Consider the following 16,130-nt stretch of genomic DNA (forward strand, 5'->3'; position numbering starts at 1 on the left):
AACCGAACTCCAAACCATTGGGTCGAGAGGGCCATGAAGAACGCTTTGCGCCAGAAGTTTGATTCGGGAGCTATGATCTAGATGCAGATCCGATCAAGATAAGTGGTTCTTTGTTTAGAGTTCCAAGTTCGAATTCCACACGGGTCGCATTGCTTACATGTTGGTTACACGAGATCGATTGGAGTTATGGAATTCTAGTTCTTGAGCGAACTTCCTGTACAAATCTCAACGTTAGGATGAAGAGGTGAAGAATTCCGTAAGCTTAATTCACCTTCATCATTCATCTTCGTCTGTCGATGCGTCGAAACTAGTCGCCATTGACGAACTCAGTTTGGAACTCTCGATCTGGGCCCACGTTGCTCCTTATTCGCCGTTGGACCTGTGGAAATCAGTTGAGGAAGAGGAGCTCACGGGGGATCGAAGATTTGCACCGTGAAAGAAAGGGGCTCGCGTGTTCCTTCTGCTTTGGCTTGGGTTTTTCCGGTTACGGTTCAGACCCGACTTCTACTTGGAACCACAAAGTTGAAAATTTTACCTTGTACCCCTACGGTTAGCCTCATACCCCTACAAAATTTTAAAAATTCCCATTCTACCCTTACTTGGTTTTAACCAATTTACCATTTCATTTATACCATTCAGTTGAAAATTTCAGAAACTACACGTTTCACACCCCTCGCACCGGAACTCCTGCAAAAAGACTTCCGGTATGTATTTTTCCCAAACCGGAAGACTTCAAGAATGACTTCCGAAACACACAAAACAATGAATCGGAAGACTTCATGAAACAGTTTCGGTTCAATCAGAAAAAAATTACAAATCGGAACACTTCTTGAAAGAGTTCCGGTAAACAAATTTACACATACAGGAACTCTTTGGAGAAGAGTTCCGGTTTGTATAATATGTGTTCCGGAACTCTTTCAAGAAGTGTTCCGGTTTGCTTTTTTTTTTTTTTTTTTTATAAATTTTTTTTAATCTGTTTTTTATTTTGCAGGAATGGAAAATCTTCCCCAAATATGTGTAGATACTACTGATGCGTTTATAAAGACGGAAAGATTTGGTACACGAGAAGAGGTTACAGATGGATTAAAGAGGTTGGAATCGATAATAAAGTAATTGTTATTATCAGTCGTTCAGATACTGAAACGGGGAAGAGAGGGAGAAGTAATAAAATAATATTTGGTTGTGATAAAGGTGGGAAACACAAGATTACTGATAGTGGTACCCAAAGTGCGTCCAAGAAATGTGGATGCCCATTTAAAATCAGGTCGACTCCGGCGAAAGATGGATCTGGTTGGAAGATTGATGTAAAATATGGGTTACATAATCATGGTTTACCTGATAGATTAGAAGGTCATTCGTTTATTGGTAGGTTGACCACAGATGAGAAGCAACATGTCGTTGATTTGGCAAAGAATTTGTACTCAAAACATAAATATGTAATCAAAACATGAATTTTATATTATGTCTATTATATTCAGTTCTAAAACTTAATACATAAATCAATGTGAACGAGAAATATGCAAAGCTTCAAATAAATCAGCAAATTGTGGATCTTCCTCTTCGGCATTAACCTGTCTCAGATAGCGATGAATCAATGTAGATACACGAGCCCAATCAGGATCAGATGGCCCGACGTCATATACAGGAACTGGTACCTCTCTAGGATCGTCACGATGGGGAGCGACCAACCTGAAGGAGAATGGAGATCCAAAATGCAGCGGAATTTAAAATTTTCTCCTTTAATGATCCTTATGAATGGGCATGATCAGTGATAGAATCGTTACCTCTTATGGCGATCACGAGCGTTGAACGATGACAACGCCTCTACTCAGTCTACACGAACGGATTCCTTCAATCTCAGTGCTAGCTGCTATGAATGAAGGCTTTGAGTGAGAGAGAGAGAGAAACAGAATGCAAGAGTGACAATGCTTCTACCCAAGGGTTCTATTTATAGAACCACTTGTGTGGGCTTCAAGCTAAAAAGCTCACTTAAGTGTATTTTGGCCCATATCTTATAATATGCCCAAAATCACTTAAGCGTGTGGTACCTTACCATATTTCGTATTCCATTTAAGTGCACCGTACCTTACAGTGTTCCTTAGTTACTCTATCTCTCATCAAATCTTCCTTTGTGTGTGACCCTGTAGGTTCTCGCGATGTTGGCAATTATATTAAACCACGCATTTAACATAATAAACAGTGAGCGGTATCTAACAACACATCACTGCTACCCAAGACACAAAAATGTCATGTGATCTGACAAATCCTTCTGTGATAATAATTATGTGTATAATTACCCTTTTGCCCTTATGTCTATATTGAACACAAGGCATAGACCGTGTCATCCTTGTCCAGTTCAATATTGGGCCCATAGACATTTATCCTGTTACACAGGATGGGCAAATTCCATCTAGGTCACTCATGTCCCTTAACATGCTTTGTGGAGTACCCATCAACTGTCTTTATGGTTATCCAGTTACGGACAACGTTGGATCAGCAATAAAGCACTCGACTCTACATCTAGGGTCCATAGTGGTTTCAGGTCGAAGAGTGGTAAACACCATTATCACCATGAGAATAAATTATGACACTTTGCATAATATTCTATATAGTATTCTCATAGCGGGTCAATCCAGTATAAATATTACTCTTAATATTCATACCTATGTTTAAGACTTGATAACTCTTTATCCATGATCCATGAGATGTGATCATCAGTCTACAAACATAATAGTCTTCATGCTTTAATGTTATCCCACTTCACAATAAAGCTTGACTACGGATACTTTAAGAATAGTGTCCTTATGTTTAATGTGATCTCATGATTAAGTCATACTTGATACATTAAACGGATTGGCTATTCTAGGGACTTTATTAAACAAACATAATAAAGAAAAGGCCTTTTATTATTAATAAATAATTCGATACAAGTACCAAAAGTATTGGCCTCTAGAGCTTACACCAACAATCTCCCACTAGCACTAGAGCCAATCAGGCATACCCCTAATGCCCATAGATCTAGTATGGCCATCATGCTTCTGTTGCGCAAGAGGCTTTGTCAGTGGGTCAGCAATGTTGTCAAGTGTAGGTACTCTACATATTTTCACATCTCCTTTATCTATTATCTCTCGAATGAGGTGATAACGCCCAAGTATGTGTTTGGATCGTTGGTGAGATCTAAGCTCCTTAGCTTGTGCGATAGCACCATTGTTATCACAATAGAGACCAATGGGATCCACAATGCTAGGAACTATGTCAAGTTCACTAATGAACTTTTTGATCCAAACAACTTCCTTTGCTGCACTTGAGGCAGCAATATACTCAGCCTCGGTTGTAGAATCAACAACTGTATCTTGCTTTGAACTTTTCCAGCTCACAGCACCACCGTTTAAGCAAAACACATAACCAGATTGTGATCTAAAGTCATCCTTATCTGTCTGGAAGCTGGCACCGGTGTATCCAATTACAACCAACTCTTCCTGACCTCCATATATCAAGAATGAGTCCTTAGTCTTTCTTAAGTACTTAAGGATATTCTTGACAGCTACCCAATGGGCATCACCAGGATCAGATTGGTACCTACTCGTTGCACTTAAAGCATACGAGACATCTGGTCGAGTACATAACATGGCATACATGATAGATCCTATTGCAGATGCATATGGAATCTTATTCATGCGATCCCTTTCTTCCTTAGTTGAAGGGGATTGTGTTTTTGATAGACACATGCCATGTTGCATAGGTATGAATCCTTTCTTGGAATCATGCATGTTAAAGCGTCTCAGCACTTTGTCTATGTACGTACTCTGACTTATGCCAAACAGTTTTTGTGATCTATCTCTATAGATTCTGATTCCTAATATATAGGCTGCTTCACCTAGGTCCTTCATAGAAAATTATTTCCCTAACCAAGACTTTACTTGTTGCAGGGTAGGGACATCGTTTCCAATGAGTAATATGTCATCTACATATAATACCAGGAACACGATCATGCTCCCACTAACCTTCTTGTAGACACAAGGCTCATCTTCGTTCTTGATGAATCCATATTGTTTTACTGTTTCATCAAAACGAAGATTCCAGCTTCTGGAAGCTTGCTTCAATCCATAGATTGACCTTTGTAACTTACATATCTTTTGGGCTTCTTCTGGTATGTAAAATCCTTCAGGTTGTGTCATGTACACATCCTCAAGAAGATTCCCATTAAGGAAATAAGTTTTGACATCCATCTGCCATATTTCATAATCATGATATGCAGCGATAGCAAGTAAAATCCAAACAGATTTAAGCATTGCAACTGGTGAAAAGGTTTCATCATAGTCAACCCCATGAATTTGTTTATATCCTTTTGCAACCAGTCTTGCCTTATAGGTATGTACCTTACCATCCATGTCAGTCTTCTTTTTGAAGACCCACTTGCATCCTATAAGGTTAACTCCTACATGAGGCTCTACCAAGGTCCAAACTTGGTTTTTGTACATGGAATCCATTTCAGATTTCATGGCTTCTAGCCACTTCTCAGACTCGGGACCAGTTATGGCCTCTTGGTAGGTCACATGCTCATCTTCATCCATGAGTAATACATCATCTTGATCTGTTATGAGATATCCATATCTCTCAGGTAGGTGACGTATCCTGCCTGACCTACGCTGGTCTTGTTCTACTTGAGCAGGTTGCTCTTCCACAACTACTTGTGTTTCCTGCTCTAATTCCTCCATAGGTGTATCGATGCTTTGTGATTCTTGAATTTCTTCAAGCTCTAATTTCCTCCCACTGATTCCTTTGGAAATAAAATCCTTTTCTAGGAAAACTCCAGTTCGAGCGACAAACACTTTGCCCTCTGAAGGATTGTAGAAGTAATACCCTTTTGTTTCTTTAGGACACCCCACAAATAAGCATTTGTCAAATTTGGGCTCAAGCTTACTTGAAATTTGTCGTTTCACATAAACTTCGCAACCCCAAATCTTCATGTAAGACATATGTGGTTTCTTACCACTCCATATCTCATATGGTGTCTTCTCAACCTTTTTGGATGGAACACGGTTAAGTGTGTAAGCTGTTGTCAATAGTGCATGTCCCCAAAAGGAGTTTGGAAGATCGGCGTGAGTCATCATGGATCGGACCATGTCTAACAGGGTTCGATTTCTTCTCTCAGATACACCATTCCGTTGGGGTGTTCCAGGAGGAGCAAGTTGGGATAGGATCCCACACTCTTTCAGATGGTCATCAAACTCTAGGCTTAAATACTCACCACCTCGATCTGATCGAAGAGTTTTAATATTCTTACCTAGTTGGTTTTGTACTTCATTCTTGAATTCCTTGAACTTTTCAAAGGACTCTGATTTGTGTTTCATTAAATACACATAACCATATCTACTGAAATCATTAGTAAATGTGATGAAGTACTGAAAACCTCCTATGGCTGGTATGTTCAGTGGTCCACGTACATCAGTATGTATGAGGGCCAAAAGATCATTAGCTCTTTCACCTTTTCCTGTGAATGAAGACTTTGTCATCTTTCCAATTAAACAAGATCTGCATGTCTCATATGATTCATAATCAAAAGAGTCCAAGAGTCCATCTTTATGGAGTTTGGAAATGCGTTTCTCATTTATGTGGCCTAATCAACAATGCCAAAGGTAAGTTGGATTTAACTCATTAGGTTTCATCCTTTTAGTATTAATGTTACAAATAGGCATTTCAAGATCAAGGACATATAGTCCATTGTTCATTTATGCAGTAGCATAGAATATATCATTCAAATAAATTGAGCAACAATTGTTCTTTATTATAAATGAAAAACCAAACTTGTCCAAACAAGAAACGGAAATAATATTCCTGCTAATTGCAGGTACATAATAACAGTTCTCTAACTGAATTATTAAACCACTAGGTAAAGTCAATACATAAGTTCCTACGGCTAAAGCAGCAACCTTTGCTCCATTGCCAACTCGTAGGTCGACTTCACCTTTTGCCAAATCTCTACTCCTTTTTAGTCCCTGCACATTGGTACAAATGTGAGAACCGCATCCAGTATCTAATACCCATGATGCAGAAGTAGATAAATTAATTTCAATAACAAAAATACCTGAAGTTGAAGTCTCTACTCCATTCTTCTTATCTTCCATGTACTTTGGGCAGTTTCTCTTCCAATGTCCCGTCTTACCGCAATGGAAGCAGGTGCCTTCTTTTGCAATGTCTCCACTAGGCTTTAAAGCAGCAAAGGTGGGTTTGGGTTTGGCAACTTCCTTGCCTTTCCCTTTATCACCCTGCTTTGATGGGCCTTTTGTTCTGTCTCTTTCCATTTCCGATCATCAGAACAGACTTCCCTTTTGACTTCAGATTCTGCTCAACAGTTCTTAACATGGCGAGCAGTTCAAGAAGAGATTTGTCCATATCATTCATATTGAAATTTAGGACAAATTGACTGAATCTATCTGGCAACGATTGCAAGATCAAATCAGTCGCAAGTTCCTTTCCGAGGGGAAAACCCAATCTCTCAAGGTTTTCCACATACCCAATCATCTTGAGCACATGGGGACCTACAGGGGCTCCCTCAGCTAACTTGCCTTGAAAAAGGGCTTTTCAAACTCCAAACCTCTCATGCCTTGCTTGCTCTTGATAGAGGATCTTCAGGTGTTCGATCACATCGAACGCTGCCATGTTCTCATGTTGCTTTTGCAATTCTGAGTTCATGGTAGCTAGCATGAGACAAGCAATTTCATTGGCATCATCGACATGCTTCTTATAAGCATCTCTTTCTGCCTTAGGTGCAGAACTAGGAGGTTCCTCTTCAGGAACAGATTTCTCCAAGACATATAGCTTTTATCATGTTTGAGGATAATCCTCAGGTTTCGGTGCCAATCCAAAAAATTTATCCCAGACAATTTTTCTTTGTCAAGGATTGATCGCAAGATGTTGTTAGAGGTGTTTGTTGTCATGGTAATCTACATAAGAATTAATGAAAATATAAGTATCATTGACATATTTAATTAGGCCTTTAATTAAATATGCTCCCACTATTTTACTCAAAACAAATGACCCTCATCATTTGATTCACAATAGAGACCAATGGGATCCACAATGCTAGGAACTATGCTAGGAACTGTGGATCTTCCTCTTCGGCATTAACCTGTCTCAGATAGCGATGAATCAATGTAGATACACGAGCCCAATCAGGATCAGATGGCCCGACGTCATATATAGGAACTGGTACCTCTCTAGGATCGTCACGATGGGGAGGGACCAATCGTGGATGGGAAACACAATAATACCACTCCAGATAACCATTTTCTACATCAGATGGAGTGGTGGCCACGGTAGATGGACCGATCACAACAATAACACTTTGATGGTAACTGATCCAATCAACATCAATATCCGTCGCTGTCAGGCAAGTATGGAACAACTGTTTCACCCCACTTCAAACAGCCCCTGTAAAGACATATCTCATCAAATAGACGTCATGCTCTATGATCCTCAAATAGACGCCATATGACGTCGGCAGGTGTCAGCTCGTCCAAAATAGGTCGTAAATCATCAACCTTCAGGACTTCTTGCCTATACGACCATCTCATCGCTCGGGGAAGACCACAGTTATCAGCAGGTTTCCAATTCTCCCCTTTTTCTCCAACAGTTGGAAAGTATTCGTGAATCCAACACTGTTACAAAATACAAACATAATAAAAAAAAATTAAGTTAACATATTTTATAAAATGAATCCAACACTTAATAAACAAAATTAAATTATATACCTGTAGGAGAGTAGGATATCCACCGAGCTGTTTGCAACTGTACATGGACGCATCTCTAAGATATCTGTATAGGGTAACTAGTGCAGCTGCTCCCCAACTATATCCTGAACATCTATTCAAGTCCGTAAACAGGAGGAGGTATCGTGCCTCTACAAGTGTAAAGGTCTTATCGGCAAATATGGTGGAACCCACCAACATCAATAGATATGCTCTGGTCGCATATGCCCAGCTGGAAGCAGCTCTATGCTGTACGAATAAATCGTATAACCACTCCAACTTGTAATACGACCCCCTGCAGCTACGAACATGTGACTGTGCCTGATCCTGTAACACTCCTAGGTAGTCAACAGCAAGTTCTACGGCTACCTCTTCCGTCACATCCTGAGGACTCCAGAAGATACCCCTGATGGGCAAGTGAAGCAGACATGAGACATCATCTAAAGTAGTGCTCATTTCACCAAACGACATGTGAAATGAAGATGTCTCTAGATGCCATCTTTCCACAAATACAGAGACAAGATTTGTGTCTATCTTGTTCAGACTGATTCTCTGCAGTGAAGATAAACTAGATCTAGATACCCAACTCTCCATCTGTGGTGGAAGAGCCAATGGAACCCTAGAAGTCAACTTCGGTCCATGTTCAGCAACCTTCAACTCTTTCTTTGGACCTCTTTCCTAAAAACAATTAAAACACATATTAGAAAACAAAATATAAAATATTCAACTATTATTCATTTTCAAATATATCTCGTTTACTTACCTCACCGAACCATAAATGTCGAGCAACATGATGCTCGTACTTCACCAAAAGAGACGTATCGTACGACCCTCCTGGATATCCAGTCGACTCAGCTGCAGATGAAGATGCACCCCGGTCTAACGTGCGGACTGGAATCCTACCATCTGCACCTCTTCTTCGAACCATTGCAAAAAAAAAGTTTAAAAACATAATTAAAAATTAAAAAAAAACGTACCGGAACACTTCAAAGAAGAGTTCCGGTGAGTAAAAAAAAAGACTTCCGAAACACTTTCTTAAAGAGTTCCGGTTTAGATCATCCAAACCGGAAGTCTTTAAAAAAGACTTCTGGTATACAACATACCAAACCGGAAGACTTTCTAAAAGACTTCCGGTTCAGTGCCTCCTAAAGGCAACAAACCAGAACTATTTAGACATGTGTTCCGGTATACATTTCATGAACCGGAAGACTTACTCTGAGTGTTCCGGTTTACAATGCCAAAAATTGAAAAATTCTGTTTTCCGGAACTCTTTAGACGAAAATGGTAAAAAAAAATAGAAATGGAAAATATACCCTATTTATATGAGGGTATTTTGGTCCAAAAAATTAAATGTAGGGATGTGGGTACAATTGTAGGGGTACGGGGTAAAGTTTTCTCCATTGGATTTCACCCCCGAGCCCAATGTTTCTCTTACTAACCATCCCCATTAATTCATGTTTATCTTTTGGTTAATTTTATCTAATTATTGTTAATTAGCATTGCCATCCTGATCTTTCTCACTAGGGGAAAATTAGGACTTTCTTATTTTTTCTTCTTGATTAGGATCAACAAATTTTTGTGGTGATTAGATTTAACCCCTAATTAGATTTAATTAGGAATATAGTTTAATTCATTAATTAATTTGATTTTGATCATAGCTAGAAATTAGGTTAATTTTGATCATAGTTAGAAATTAGGTTAATTTTGATCATAACTAGAAATTAGGTTAATTTTGATCATAACTAGAAAGTAGGTTTAATCATGTTAATTTGATTTTGTTTTTTTAGAATTTAACTCAATTGTAGTTTAATCATGCCATGAGTAGTATGATTTTCCATTAGGTTATTAATCAATTTTGATCTTAATTTTTACTCAATTTGACTTTTGTATGGTGATTTGCATGATCATGTCCATTATATTCAATTCTTGATATTAGATTATTAATTTCCCGTTTGATTGATTGTGATCCTAATTTATGTTTAGGTAGATCTAACCTTTAGAATTAATGTTCACTTTAATTGTCCATTTAATTGTTCCTTTGATTTATCATCGTATTGTAAATTGAAAATCCCATTTCAATTTAGGTGATGAATACTTTGTATGTCTAATTTCATTTGCCATGATCATATGATAGATCTTTGATTGTTTTTAATTGATTAATCCATTACATTTTGAATCGATTTTAACCATTGAGCATGCTTACATATTGTTGCATCATTCTCATTCATTTGACTTAATCTCATGCTAACTCGAGACATGTCTTGTGTTTCCGCATGTGATCTTGAGATGCAAGCTTACTCCTAGCTAGCCATGCTCCTAACCATTTCATTCTCATTCAACAACTTTGTATTGTTCGAAGTACTATGTCACTTGTATGCCTTAGGCATTATACATAGTTTGATAGTTTATAATTTGTATTTTCCTTTCATTCCCTTATGTTGTATTGTGTGGATCCATCCCCCCATTGTGGGTTAAATGTTCCCCCTCCCTGTGATCATGTAATAGTTTAGATTTATTGCTTTCTATCTAGTTCACCATGCATGTTAATAATCAAGATAAAATACAAAATGATAAACAAAGTATTTCAAAAGAAACAAAATGTACTTGATTCAACGTCAAGTTGTTTTTCCTAAAAAACTCACACCACTGCAACGTGAATGCTTGATCCAACGTCAAGCATCCTCCATCCATTCCATGACCCATTATTCGCATCTTCTCCATTCTCTTCTCAACCTCATTCTACCTCTCTCCTCCATTATTCACTCACACTTTTCATAATAAATTAAAATACTTGATCCAACATCAAGTTTCTTTTTCAAAACCACTTTCATAACAAATTGGAATGCCAGATGGGGTGTACGTGTTTGTACACAACATTCAAGTAATTGGGCTGTCGTCCGTACCTAGCCTGAGGACTCGACACTTGACTTTCACCCTTAAAATATCTAATGATTCAAATAAGTTAGATCTAGGTGTTATGAGGAAGAAAAATAATAGTTAGGACTCCATTGTCCTCTCGATTCCCAAGTACCCTGATTGTTGACTGTACTTAGTCAAGGGTCAAAGACTTGTCTCCCTCTAAGTTCCAATGATTTGACTTGCCAAACTCTTTTCGCAATTCAAAACTCTTTTTTGGATAAAAAATAGTGGTTAGGACAACATTGTCCTCTCAACTCCCGAGTTATTGGACCGTTGATTGTATCTAGCCAAGGGTCTAATGCTTGTCTCCGTACATAAAATCAACCCCAATAAATCAAATAATCTTTTGCCTTAGTGCACTCATCAAAACCTATCGATAAGGACGCATTACTTTCGTTCTACCGTGAACGACGCTTAAGCCTCCATGTTTGAGGAAGTAATGTTTAACTGCTAGAGTGCGAACCAAGCGTATCCACTTCACCGCAACACAAGCAAATACTTTTCGCTCCTATGACAGAGTATACAAGCAAGTGAACAGTAGCACGTGAATGTTAATATTATTCAGTAAAAACAACCAAACAAATGTTCAGTTTGTGAGCCAAACTGTGGAGCTCTGATTTCCCTATTGCACGTATGGGGATACGTAGGCACAATGGCCCAAATCCTTGGCGAGAACACTAACTTAAAACTTATTTTATCCCCCATCTTATTCTTTCATCTCATTCCCGATAGCAAGCAACTTACAGATAAATAAACATCCATACGCATTTGATGCGAGCAAGTGGTTCCCATGGAGTACCATGGATGTGAGGGGTGCTAATACCTTCCCCTTGCATAACCGACTTCCGAACCTGCTCTTGGTTGCGAGACCGTTTCTCTCATTTGGGGTTTTATAGTTATTTTCCTTTTCCTTTGGAATAAATAAAATTCGGTGGCGAACTGTATTTTTTGCAGCGCTTCAATTCCACTATGCATTCATCTGCATTGCTTGCTTGCGTTGTAGTTTGATACAATTGTACGTGCTCATCTCTTGCATCTTGTATTTGTGCTATGTGATTCGATACGGTGTTCACGTACTAATTGTGTATATTCCATTATTCTTACTTCTTCTCACGAGCATTGTTATCCTATACAGTTGCCACGTTTATTCTACCGCACACGGTACTCCTGCTCTGTTATCCCATACGGATGCTAAGACATCAATCGCGCACATGTTTTCACACGCATCCTTGCATTCAATCTACGTTGTTTTCATTTATCCTATGATTTCCATCCTATGTTTGTTTACCGTGTACGTTCCCTTGATATGGGCGTTATGTGTGCATGTTCACTCTGTGTGTTTTATGCGTTTACTTGTTATTTGTTGCATCATCATGCATTACATTCTGTTTTTTCTTTTCACCCTTTTTTGAGGGGAACTACGAGTGCCTTGATCTCTCACTGCACGAAGAGGTACGTAGGCACAAAGGTTCGCAACCGCGGCAGACACAATCATGCATTTTTATCGTTTGTATCATTGATCATTCACTATTTATACCATGTTTAAGCATTGCATTTCAGCCTAGTTCTAAGCAAACCAACCCATTTAGATAGACAACTTGAGTGGATCCTGTAGAGTACTACGGACGCGTGGGGTGCTAATACCTTCCCCTCACGTAATCAACTCCCTTACCCTATCTCTTGGTCGTGAGAACATCAAATTCCCTTTTTCAGGTTTATATAGTGTTTCCTTTCCTGCTTAGGATTAATTACATTGTTGGCAACTCTGTTGTTTGTTTTCTTCTACGCCTTCTTTTGCATTTGTACTATGGATTTTGAAAATACCGGGAGCGACAGCTGGAGACTCTATTGGGGATAAGGTAATTGCCCTAAGCGAGTCAATCCTAGCTCTTATCGTTTTTCCTTTGGGTTTGGTTGATTATTACTTTGTTGCATTGCCTTTGTATATATGGATTGACTGGTTTCCGCACTCTATATTGCTGTATTATATGTTTGTATCCTGCATCTGGATTGACTGGTTTCCGCACTCTATATTGCTGTTGTGTTGTGTTTTCTTTGGAAAGAGGGAGTTACTTGAGGTAAAAGGCCCATTACCCATGCCAGTGTACATATAGGATTTAGCATGGATACTCATGTGGAATCGCGGGGCCCTTGACACGTTGACGAAGCATGGGACGCCACAACCAGAGGAGGTTTTCTCGAAAATGCCTTCGTCTTGCACCCTTCGTGCAATGTACAAGGTGCTTTTCCATAAAAAAATGAATCATATTGACCTTTTAGGGACCCCATTGTGTCTAGAACATACCCGTGAGGATTGGGATGGGATGGGTGTTCTGAACACAAGCTTTCAACATACCCAGTTTTCTTGGTTTTTCTCAGTATCAGAAACGATGGCGAAGCTTTGAACTTGTTACATTTGGTCCAGTTCTGGCTTAATTCTATCAGCAGTACAACAGTGGTTCAGAATATCGGAGCCTTGATCCTGTTGCATTCATAAACATTTGTAAATTGCATTAGCCCGCATATTAACATACATGTTTCATTTATTTCCAAGTGTATTAAAAATTTTCGAGTCTTGTTGTTTAAAGTACCATGAATATGAAGGATGTTCAGAAGCCAAGGCACATATATCGTGTTGGTTATAAGTTCCCAAAGGTGTACCAAGATGGTTTTCTTGGTTTAGTCAAGAGATTCCCTACTAACAATTCAGACTTCTTCATAAGAGATTATGGGTGGATTCTGGTTAACTTAGAGTCTCTGTCGAGCGATTTTCAAAGGGATATTGTTCACACCCTGTTGCAGTTTTATGAACGTTCGCTGAGATGTTTCGTGTTTTCGGATTTCTTATTGGCACCCACTTTGGAGGAGTACTCCGACCTTCTTGACATTCTAGTGTTGCATCAGGTTTTGTTCCATGCTGGTATGAAGGAGCCAAAAGTTGCTCATATCTCCGCAACTTTATTTTCTCAGGAATCCGTCATGAAGGCAAATATTCGACATAAAGGGGTGTTAGTGGTTATCATCTGGGGTTTCTTGTGCAGGAAGCAAATGTCAAAGCTGATAAGAAAGACTGGAAGGCCTTCAACGCCATTATTGCTTGTTGTATCTATGGTATTATGTTGTTCCCGAACGAGAGGAAGTTTGTGGACATGAACTCCATTTCTATCTTTATCCAGAAGAATCCGATGCCCACTCTTTTGGGAGACCTGTATCATTCTGTGCATTCTAGAAGCGATAAAGGCAAAAGTGGAGTGGTTTTCTGCTATGCTCCGTTGTTGTATCAATGGTTCGCTAGTCACCTTCCTTCGCAAGGGGCATTTGTTGATACACATCATACTATGAGATGGTCTAATCGCTTGATGGGGATAACCTCCAAAGATCTCAATTGGTACAAGCCAGGCTTGGGAAAATTGGGGAACAAAGAAATTATTGTCAAATGCGGCGGATTTCCTAATGTCCCTCTCTTGGGCATAAGAGGTGGAGACAATTTTAATCCTACACTTGCTAGAAGGCAGTTGGGGTATGCACTGAGGGTACCTCCGGTCGATCAGGAAATGATGGAATCCTTGTCTTATAATGTGCCTCATAGTACTGGGATGATGGAGAAAGCTACCAAAGCCTAGGAAAACGTTCATCTGGAAGGTAGTACTTATTTTGGAAAAAGAGATGCTGGAATTTACTCTCTTAATGTTCAGTGGCTTGCTGAGAGGAACAAGAGCCGACGATGGCCTTTTCCTTTGGAAGCTCCTTTGTATGAATAGAGTCATGATCAACCTGACGCGGTGCCCAAAGGGTTTTATGATCAACTATATGCTCAGAAAGTTCAATTGCAGTCGCAGAATGAGGAGTTAGAGGTGAAACTCCTTGTGGTCGAGCAAGAAAGGAATAAGTTATCTCATAATCTTGAGAAGATCCAAGAAGAGTCGTGCCATATTCCATTCAGCCGAAAGAGATCAAGAGTCGAGCGGGGTAGCGGAAGTTCCTCCTTTCCCAAGATTGACTATAAGAAGGCTTTCGAAGAGGCTGAGAAGAAGCTTGTATTGAAGCAGAAAAATATTGACTCTCTCAAAGTATCCAAGGAGAACATGAGGAAGAGTTTCGAAGTGCAGATCGAAGGGTTAGAAAAGCAACTCAATGAGGAGATTAATCGAAAGCTAACTGCTGAGACTATGCTCAAAGGAACTGAGATCCGATTGGGGAAAGTGCTTGAAGAGAATGCTAATCTCAAGAAGAAATAGTTGTTTGTTTGTTTTGATGCATTATATTCGGGTCACCGTCAGGATTGTTGATGGGATCTCTTGACTTATTTGTTGTATTGTCCTTTTGTGGTTTTTTTTGTTGGATTTATCTTGAACAATGTGTATTTTTGGAGTATCGGATTATGATATGTTGGTTTTCTTCCTCAATGATTCGTGTGTTTCTTTATCCGGATTTTAAATTCCTAGAAATATTTGAACATGACATTACATGCATTCATATATCATATTGCATATTGCATTTTACATGTTGTATTCCGGTTTTCTCATCTTTCAGTCTCCTTTGCAGAAGATTGCTAACTCATTCATTCACTGTTATTCAACTCGAGTGAATCAGAAAAGAATGGATCAGATACAGGCAAGCCTGGAAGATATGCGGGCCCAGATGGACACTCGCATGGCACAATTTATGGAAGCAATATTGACAATGACCAGGAACCAAGAAGAATTGAGGGTTTTAGTAGAGACGCCCCGTGGGCATCGTCCTTTTGAGTATGGAGATGTTTCGGTTGGATAGCCTCGTCCCAACCTTGCTGATTTCGAGAGACTAAACTTGGATGGTAACCATGCTAGTGGTCATGGCAATGCTGGTCGTAACCAGGATCTGCATGGTGGCCCAGTTGGAAATCAAGGTTTCATTTCAGGGAATCAGGGTAATCCGAATTTTAATCTGGTGCATCACGGATATGTTCCACCACCTCTACCACCTTCTTATCATGGTCCTCGAGCTATTCTAGGGGAAATGTATGGCAGATATCAGGGTTTTGAAGTTGACCATAATGATGACCGTTTTTCTATGCACAATAGTGAGATTAGTGTCTCAGCTGGGGACATGAGGTATCAGAGGTTAGAAGAATGTATGAAAGCTAGTGAAGGGTAGGGCCTGCTTAGCATGGATATGATGGACCTAGGATTGGTTCCCGGGGTGAGGATTTCCTCGAAGTTCAAGGTGCCCATTTTTTACAATTACACTGGGGCTACTTGTCCAAAAACACATGTGAATGCCTATTATAGGAAGTGTAAGACCCAATTTTGACCCTAAGATCCCTCATGCTATCTCATCATATGCATTAGCATTGGGATCATACATTGGCATCCTCCTTACCCCTCATCCATTAGGATTGTGTTGGGACAGATCACCAAGCACCATGTAATTGTATCATACTTTGTATTTTTCATCATTTTACTAACCAAAATACAAAAA

At 39.3% G+C, this 16,130-nt stretch overlaps 1 protein-coding gene across 1 annotated transcript; it reads left to right on the forward strand.

Moving 5' to 3' along the window:
- Positions 1-13,262: 13,262 nt before the first annotated feature.
- On the forward strand, positions 13,263-14,293 carry LOC127104246 (uncharacterized). The gene is made up of 2 exons (XM_051041439.1): positions 13,263-13,655; positions 13,712-14,293. The coding sequence occupies exons 1-2, from the start codon at positions 13,263-13,265 to the stop codon at positions 14,291-14,293; spliced, it is 975 nt and encodes a 324-aa protein (XP_050897396.1).
- Positions 14,294-16,130: the final 1,837 nt, after the last annotated feature.

The sequence above is a fragment of the Lathyrus oleraceus genome, chromosome 7 (genome assembly GCF_024323335.1).
Source record: "Lathyrus oleraceus cultivar Zhongwan6 chromosome 7, CAAS_Psat_ZW6_1.0, whole genome shotgun sequence".
NCBI classification, from domain to species: Eukaryota; Viridiplantae; Streptophyta; class Magnoliopsida; order Fabales; family Fabaceae; genus Lathyrus; species Lathyrus oleraceus.